Below are 9498 nucleotides of genomic sequence, written 5' to 3'. Positions count from 1 at the left end.
CAGCAAAAGATACACAGAGAAACCCTGTCTCAAATACATAAATAAATAAAAATAAAAATAAAAGAAATAGAGTTTAAAATAAAACTATGTAAAGATGGAAAATACACAGAGAATCTGAATACTGTATGTTATTGTGTTTGATGGCTGGGGGAGAGGCAATGCTGCTAAACCCTAGCTCTCAGGATTTTTCAGCTGCAAGCCCACCAGAAACCACTCCCCTGCCATCAGGAACTCATGAGGGTCTTGTGCTCAGAGCAGCTGCAAGCATAGGAAAACAAGTTGTTTACTCTGGCAGACAAGGGGTCACAGAAAATTCAGGGTCTGAGGGACTACAGTCCCTAACAACCAATATTGGAGAAATTTCTATGGACTGCTGAGAAGAATATATCCTCCCACATAGCTATCATCCAAATTGAAAGGAAGGAGTGCCTTGGGCAGAAAAATCTTCCACTAAATATGGAGGCAGTATTGCTCATAGACAGCAGTAGATGCATCTCAACCACTGTATCAGCTGGCTAGACTGAGGTCTGACCAGAGCCATTGGCTGGTGTCCTGAAGGATTTTGGGAGCAGTTTTTTTTGTTGTTGTTGTTGTTTGCTTGTTTGTTTTTTTGTTTTTTTTCGAGATAGGGTTTCTCTGTAGCTTTGGAGCCTGTCCTTGAGCTAGCTCTTGTAGTCCAGGCTGGCCTTGAACTCACAGAGATTCACCTGCCTCTGCCTCCCCAGTGCTGGGATTAAAGGAGTGTGTGTGCCACCACCGCCCGGCTTGTGACTTCAGACAGGGCCCCTTGACCTTTTTTCCCTATAAGCAGCAATGTGTTACAATCCTTTGGGAGAAGGATAGAAACAGCTCTGATCACAGGAGGCTGCTGGTGAGGCTTTGGTGAGAGCAGAGGAACTTGGCAGTAACCCTGAACTTCTGCTAGCCTTCCCCCACTTTTCCCCACTGCCCCCACCCCCGCCTGTCTCTCCTACGACATGCCCAGAATGAATCTTTGAACTCTGAAAAAAAAGGTATTTAATTATAAATGCTACTGGATTAATTCAACACATATATTTTGAAAATGCCTTGATTTCAAAATTGAACAAAAGATATGTTACTTTGGAGAAGAGGTTTTGCTTTTGTTTCCACAGGAAATAAGAGGGTGTGGATTCATCCTAACACAGGGTTTCCTCCTTTACCTTTCTACACTGCCATTTGTCTATTCTAGTCTGTCTCCTATCTCTTCAGACGCAGTTCTTTGTTCCTCTGGTACACATATCCCTTTCCCCTTTCTCTTGTTCCCTTCACCTTCTCCCTCATCCTCTATTTCCTGTCTTGTCTTTTATTCCCTACTCTGTGTCCCTGTGTGGAAAATCTTTTTTTGTGTGTGCTGAGAACTTGGTCTTGGGGTATCTTGTACTGCATACTGGTCCCTTATAAGTCACCATGGATCACACCACATTTGTGAAAACATTGTAGGTTTAGAATAGGTTGGTAACCAGTAATAACTCCGCTAGACAATTCATGTTTTTCTAGTATGGTGTCATAAATATAAACCAATGATATAAGTGACCCACTAGCTTTCCTTATAATTAAAAAATTGTGTATGTGCTTAGTTCATATGAATATGTGTGCAGAAGCCTGAGGATAATCTCAGGAATCACGTTTAGAAATTCCATTTGATGCTTTTGAGACAGTTTTTCATTGGTCTGAAAAATGACTAATTAGGCTAGGTAGTCTGCCTGGTGAGCTCCAGGGATCTTTCCATTTCTGCCACTCTAGTGCTTAGATTAAAAGTTACCACCATCTTGCTTGGCTTGTATAGGTTCGGAAACTGAGCTCAGGTCCACATGCTTGTACCGCAAGTAAGTTGTTGACTAGCCATTGCTTAGTACTATTTCTTTAAGGGAAAATCTATGTTATATGTTAAAACTCTGATTATTCACCAAATAGACAGAAGAATCTGAAATTCTGAAATTCTAAAGCAATCTAGTGTAGTGTGTGTGTGTGTGTGTATGTATTTGGCCACAAACTTTTTAGATGCATTATTGTGAGACTCCTTTTGCATTTGTAGTCTGGAATCTTGTGATTAGCTGTGTTTGTAGCTGTGCTTGCTTGCAGTATACTTGTGCTCTGGGGCATGCTCTGGACTTTTATATAAATAAGTATATTTAATGACCACAAGAGTCACTTTGTGTATTCCTCTGGATTGCAACACTATGACATATCTTCTCTGGTCCCAGCACCATACTTCAAATGTCATCTGAATGTGGCAGTTCTTAGTGTCAAATCATGGACTGTGATCTCTGCCCACAGGTGAACTGTATACCCCAAATCACACTAAATATTAAGTCTATATTGCTTCCTGGGGCATTGCCATAGATCCCACATATGACATTCAGTGATTGACTGGTGAGATGGCTCAGTGACTAAAGGCACATTCTGCTTAGCCTGACATCCAGGTTCAATCCCTGGGCCTTACATTGTGGAAGAAAAAATGATTGCTTGCAAGCTGTTCTCTGACCTCCACACCTGTGCCATAGCATGCATGACACACACACACACACACAAAATGTTTAAAAAGGTATTGTCTGCTTTTCATTGACTTTATTCTGCATGAATCATAAACCAATTAACGGTGGCACCAATGCAAAATGAAAGGGAAGAAGCAAAGATCTGGATCTGTGAAAATTGCATCTTCTCTTAAATGATGGAAGACAAATGCCTGAAAAAGAGTATAATGTTGGAATTTGGTTTCTGTAAGACCTGTAAAAAATAAGATAGTTTGGAATTCTGTGCATAGCATGTTGACAATTTTCACATTTAAGGTTTTCTTTAGATTCAAAGAGTTCTTTTGTGACTGTATCCAAGAACTTTATTAAATTAAGTGTTTGAATTCAGATACAAAAAACTGACCTGTGCTGTGTACACACTTCATTGAAGTTTTTCAAAAAGACACTCTCCTTTACTAAAGTTTCTTTATAAATGATGCATAGTGATTTTAATTCAGGATTCTAGACTCACGAGTTATGAACACACATACTACTGAACAATGATTACTTCATTATAAGCATAGTAATGCAATGATTTTGGATCAATAAAATATATAACCTTATATTAAATAATTTTTTCATCCTATTTTATATTTTAGTCTCTAAAATGATCTATGTTGAATATTTACCTAGTTCTTCCCTTTCTTAGTATATATTAAATAACATCTCGAAACCACAATTTATAGCTATGGCAGTCTAGTGTAGTCCCAGGTGGTTTCTATTTCTCTTAAATTAGTCCCTACGGAAACATGGTATAGTATTAAGTGCCCACATTTGAAACTGAACAGGCTCTCACCTTGTACATTTTACCCACATTTCTACTTGAGTTGTGAGCTCAAAGTTATGACACAAAGAAAATCCAGAGAAAATGATAACCAGCCCGAGGTTATTAATGAGATGGTTGATTTTTTTTTCTGGCCTGTACCCCTCCTTCAGATCACAGACCCTTGCATGGCTTCTTAGACCATATAACATGCATCCAGTTTGATAGATAATAAACTTCTGTTATAACTCATCTTAGCATTCATACTTTTCTCTCTAAATAATTTCACCCTCTGTCAGGTTTTAAAAATACCATTAATATTTATCATTATTTAACTTCCTAGAATTTCCCAATTATTATAAACTTTAGCCATCTATTTATTCAAATAATTTATTCAAATAATAATGGTATTTTGCCTTATGTTTAATATTCTGAGATTTAATAGATAATTAGTTAATTAGATTACATTTAATATTCATGTATTTAAAAAGGTAAGCATTTTACTTCTTTTATGATTTATCTGAAAAGAGAGTAAGGAGTTCAACGCTTTCCAGGTGTTATGTCTGAAGTAAAGGACTTCATGAAAAGTAGATAATTTCTTTTGCCCTATTAATATGAAAGTTAGAGTGCAAATATTGCTATTACAGGCTCATTTCTTCTTTCTCTTGCTATGTCTTTCTGTCTGTCTCTCTCTTCCTTTCTTATGTTTTTCTCTATATACATGGAATTGAATTTAGGGCCTAACACATGTTAGGCAACAACTTTACAGTGAATTATATTCTCAGGCCTTTTTTTCATTTTTAAAGTTTGAGACAAGATCTTGCCTGCTTCTGGGGCTGGTCTAGTCTCTATCTAGACTAGACTGCTTTTGAACTTGTGATCTTCCAGCCTCCATTTCCCTAGCCATCTGAGATTATAGGCCCAACACTACATGTGGCTCTAGTATACAACACGATAGAAGAAATTTCACTCAAGCAACTTTAGAGTCCAAACGTGAGCTTGTACAAAGTATTTACTTCACTGTGTAAGTATGGATGAATTAAAATTAACAGATTAAAGGAGAATTGTAACCTTCAGGAAAATGGTTGATAAAAGTACAAATACAAGTTTTCTTCATTTTTCAAAAACATATTGTTTGCATTTCTTATTGAAACAAAGACCAATTTGTCGATGTTATACGGTCAATGCAGGTTTAGATATACACGTTCCCTATCCCATGTATAGTAATACCAAATTACAATCCTAGTTAGCTATTCTGCTTGGTCCCTTAAAATAATTTATCCTCTCTTACTAGTTTAGAATTTGTGATTGTCTGAATAAGTCATTACATGTTGTTTGGATTGTTCATTTTAATCTTGCTCACTTACCTTTATTGTCTTCTTTGATGGTTTCTTGACGTTTCTATGCTACAGTTGAAAGTATTGGGACTGTGGCGGTCTCAGGATTATTAACTCGCACTGTGGAAGCTTCTGGATTGGCCACAGTAATTTCCACTGGTTCAATGATAGGAACTGGTGTAGACTCAACAGGAGTATTGGTGTCAACAGTTGGCATGGCAGTGGTATCGTCATTTTGATTTGTAGGAATGGTAAGAAAGGATGGGCTTGCAATAGGATGTGGTACCTCAGTAGGCTGGGGGAAATTTGGCATTGTTTGCCATTGGAAGATTTGGGCTGGTGATCTAAGCAGAAGCAATCTTGTAATCAAGGAGTAATACATATATGGGTCAATAGCTACGGATGGCCTATAGTGGTAGTAATTAGGTTCATAACGAAGATTGCTGTTCAGCATATAGTGAACTGGTATACTCAAGACTCTTCTCTGATCATACAATATTTCATCCTTTTCACGGCACTGCAGAAAGGAAAAATGTGCAGAAAGGTTCTAATTGTAAATCAAAATGCAAAGGAAACTTCAGCAGCTTTTGAAATAATGCAGATTTTATGTTGAGCAAATAGAGTATTGAAAGTTTGTAATCCTAAATCATTATTTTTATTAGTTTTGAATATACACATTTTCCATTCCATGTATGATTTTGATATTGTGAAACATTACTTGTGACAACATAATATTTGTTTTGAACAAATTAGGTAATTAATAATGTAAAATATGTTTCCTCTTATGGAAGTCCGGTATATATGGAAAGTACTAATTAGACTTTACATATTTAGTTCCAGTACCTAAAAAGTCTCATAGAGAACTTTACCCATTATATGCAAACACACACAATGTTTACAAACACATGTGGGTGTATTCTTATCTCATAAATATTAATCGTTCACAAATGTTATCAGCCCAAGAAATGGCATGTTTTTTAACAGAATTGTAAAGTATGGGAAGATTTTTTAATTTAAACTTTGGATTTAAACATTTTTGTTTAATTTTCTCCACTAAGGACTTTTCTGTTTTTACTAATTTCTGCTACCATGTATTGAACCAACAAAGTCATACAGTACAGCAAGTTTTCCTGTAAAAAGAAAAAACTAATATATTCCGTCAAACACGTTTTGAAACAAAAGGAGACATTAATATGAGGAAATGAGATGGACTTATAGATGAGTCAGGTAAGACGTTTTCTCCAACTGAACTTTATGAAGTGGACAGGAGAGATAAAAGCTCTACTTTTGTTCCTTTCCCTTTAAGTATTCCATATTGAGAGTGGCCTCATGAGCTAAGGAAGCATTTGATTGGGCCCTCGCAATGTGGGTTAATCAAAGAAACTAAGACTTTCAGACAAACACCCAGGTTGGTTCGTGGTATCTTTGTTTAAGTGGTGTTTTCACATATCAAAAGATAACTAATTTATCCTGTAGAGATCAAACATTTTAATTTTAGTCAGAAGGTATTTCTCTTTGCAGATTATCATATAAATTATTTTTATTTAATTTATTCTGTAGAGATCAAATGTTTATTTAGTTTTAATCAGAAGGTATTCCTCTTTGCAGACTATCATATAAATTATTTTTATTTAATTTATTCCATAGAGCTCAAATGTTTAGTTTTAATCAGAAGGCAGACTCTTTGCAGAGTATCATATAAATTACTCTTAGGTTATATAAAGAATTGAAAATAGACTTACAGCCACTTGTTCCTGATTTTGCACCTCTGCAACCTGTGAGATTAGAATAAAAATAATGATAAATAACAAGGGAGAAAAATCTAAACAGAGAGTCTTTTGTTTGTTTGTTTTATGTTTCACTTTTGTATTAAAAGCAAAATGAATATTATACTCATTTTACATTAATAAAAGCATTTCATTGACACATAAAAGAAAGTATCACATTGCAAATTTTAGATGCTTTGGAAAGCTCATAAACTGAAACATAAACTCTATAAATTTCTTTCTTTTTTTTTTTTTTTGAATTATTTCACTTTGTTCTTGTGACTTGAAGCCTTCATGAATCTACCGGAAAGAATGTAGCTTTTGTACTCTGGAAGTCTCAGTGGCTGTGATTAACTACACAAGATGCAGCCTGTCCAAATTCCATCACAGAGCATCAAGGGGGCTCTCACGGTCCCCCCCTCCCTGAGCAGCTGTTGATAGTTACTAGTTGCTGGTAGAGAAAGGAGTGTTTTCAGAGTGTGAATCATTACACAATGGCATCTCTTTAGAAGAGGCTTTGTAGGCACTGGCAAGTTGCCCATACTCATGTAAATGACTCTTTACACAAATCTCTGTGGATGATCTCAATTATGTGTTGTTTACATGTAGAAAATATTAAGAATAAAAAATTAAAATAAAAAAGGAAATTAGAAGAGGGACTTGTTGAGAAGAGGAAGGGACTCAGTAGTAGTGGCAGGAGCATCAATGAGAGCAAGTGTGAACAAAATACATTTTGCATATGTATGTCAATGTCATGATAAACCACATTATGTATAATTAATATTTACTAATTAAAAACCCTTAATAAAGAAAACAGGAAGGAGAGCCGGTTATAAAGTAGGCTCAATAATTCATGAATTGCTGTAGAGCAGGAAGGGACTTATTTTATGACTTAAAATTATCTCCTATTACTCAAAAGAGAAAACCGAAACATAATTTCAACAATTAAATGAAAGTAACTAAATGTAAAACGCACAGTAAAATTTTAAAGGTAATTTTTATCCCAAGAATTTACTCAGAAGTATTGTTTAGTAGATACCTGTTCCCATTTAATAATTTAATCAGATGCTCCATCATCTAAAACCTTTGTAATCTTATCAAGAGGGCACATACTATTGCTTCCTCCTCACCCTCCTTTGGCTGCTGGCAGATGAGCTTTTGGAATTGCAGAATGAGTGTGAAAACAAAGCCTAAAAGTAGTCCAAACTCCAATGACAATTAGTTAACAATTAGAAACAGACCCTCTTACACGATTCCCTTACTTCTGTGTCTACCAGCCTTAGAGCTAATTATGGACATGGGTACCTGGGAATGATTTGGTTAGCCCACATAGTAAAGTGTCACAAAAGATAGTAATTTGAATCCTAAAAAGTATGAAGGTTGGTTAAACTTGTGCAAAAATTTAAGTACTTGGTTTAGAGGCATTTTACTATGATTGAACTTTTCAGACTATTGTGTTTGGAATTCATGTCTCTGATTGATAATATCAACTTACTGTTGGATCCGGGTTTTGCACCTCGGCAGCCTGAGGAATTACAGAAAGAGAAATCATGAGAAATAAGTTAAATATTTTAAAATCTTTAAATATTTAGTCCATAAGGAGGCTGGAGGATGAGAGAGATAGAAACTTCATAACAAGGATCTCTTACCCTGGACTAGGATTCCTATACTTACTGTTTATAAATTATATTTACAGTACTTTCTAACTTAGAAATATATTTTTACAGTATAGGAGTACAGAAGACATTCTATGAACAATGAAGTATGTGTTATGGTAACTAATTATCTAAAAGAGTATTTATTTTTATGAAACAAGTAAACATAGAAAAGCTATGAACCAGTTGTTATGATCCTTGAAGTGCCTACATTTTGATATTCATAGAATTGAAACTCTCAAATAAAATTTACTTAACATCTTACTAACAGAATTTAAATGAAATTAACTTACCAAAAAGGGCAGAGTCAATGCCAGAATATTCATAATTGCGATAAAATTCCTCATCATTGCACCTAAAAATAAATTTAAAAAATTAAATTAAGACTCTATTGCTCAAGTTAGAAGTGATTGCATGTAATGTTTTCCTTAAGGGAGAAAAAAAAAAACCTCTGAATTTATAGGTAGTTTTAGCCAGTACATTTTCACAGAAGTAAAGAAACAGCAAACTTGAAGTAAAATTTGTTTAAATTTTGACTATTAATGAAGCTATCATTAAAGTGTAATCTGCTGGGAAGTGTTCTGCCCAACACTGAGATTATGGATGTTGAGCTAGGCCGTGAGGATGAGCAGCATGTCAGCACAAACCTTGAGAAATGGAATGGGTGGGAATGCCATGGAGGTGGGCTATTATCAGCAGCAATCTCCATTTCAGATGCTTATCAGAGTCTCTGAGGCAAGACTTGCTCAGAAGAATTTGATAGGGAAAGAGCAGCTCAAACTTAGGGCAAACTTGGGAAACATCCATAGACATTTATTTTGATTGAGGTGACAGGGGGAATGATGTTACAAAGTCGAGAATTTAACAGTAACGATCTCAGTGTTCTGTGGTAAAGAGTGAGGCATGACTCTGAGCAACAAACAGTGCAGTATGAGCGGGCAGAGTTTGAACCTAGGTGCTCTCCTGCCTGAGTAATCATGGGCTTTCAGTGTCCTCTTTCTAGGCCTTACATTTGTTACCTGTAGAAATAGGACATCAAGCTGGGTCATTTCCAACATTTTGTGACCGTTAGTTAATATATCAGACATGGGATGGAACTGGGGGGGGGGGGCATTTGTCATAGTCTAAATTCACTTTTCCAGTAATGGAAGTGATATGATTAATTTTACTACTTTAATAAGAAATATATATATATATATATATGCATGTATGGCAATTTTAATGTCTTTGAGCTATTTAAAAAAATCAGTCTTTTTCTAAAAGAGTCACAATGCCCATCTGCTCATTTAATTTTCATAGTTCTTATATAATAACATTTCAAACTTCTAGTATGTTACTCTACATTGTATTTGTGAAAGGGATACTGTGTCTTACTGAATTATTTTTGTTATACTTATGTAAACTTGAGTTATGGGAAACATCTTTATAAGAGTCACAGAATCA

At 35.3% G+C, this 9498-nt stretch overlaps 1 protein-coding gene across 2 annotated transcripts; it reads right to left on the bottom strand.

Moving 5' to 3' along the window:
• Positions 1 to 4698: 4698 nt before the first annotated feature.
• Positions 4699 to 8405, bottom strand: Csn3 (casein kappa). Of its 2 annotated transcripts, XM_057773219.1 has the most exons (3): positions 8349 to 8405; positions 7896 to 7925; positions 4699 to 5151 (listed from the first exon to the last, which is right to left on the bottom strand). In XM_057773219.1, exons 1-3 carry the CDS (start codon positions 8403 to 8405, stop codon positions 4699 to 4701), a joined length of 540 nt encoding a protein of 179 aa, XP_057629202.1. The 2 variants fall into 2 exon arrangements, with proteins under 2 accessions (XP_057629202.1, XP_057629203.1); XM_057773220.1 differs by lacking the exon at positions 7896 to 7925.
• Positions 8406 to 9498: the final 1093 nt, after the last annotated feature.

This window comes from Chionomys nivalis, chromosome 6 (assembly GCF_950005125.1).
Source record: "Chionomys nivalis chromosome 6, mChiNiv1.1, whole genome shotgun sequence".
NCBI lineage: Eukaryota > Metazoa > Chordata > Mammalia > Rodentia > Cricetidae > Chionomys > Chionomys nivalis.
The sequence above is the reverse complement of the archived record's forward strand: the minus strand, read 5'-3'. Positions and strand labels throughout refer to the sequence as shown.

Excerpts from the sequence above, each read along its gene's own strand:
- Csn3 (XM_057773219.1), bottom strand. The coding sequence starts at position 8,405 with ATGATGAGGAATTTTATCGCAATTATGAATATTCTGGCATTGACTCTG. Across the intron at positions 7,926-8,348 it reads CATTGACTCTGCCCTTTTTG|GCTGCCGAGGTGCAAAACCC; the intron begins GTAAGTTAATTT and ends GTAATTCCTCAG. Across the intron at positions 5,152-7,895 it reads TGCAAAACCCGGATCCAACA|TGCCGTGAAAAGGATGAAAT; the intron begins GTAAGTTGATAT and ends TCCTTTCTGCAG.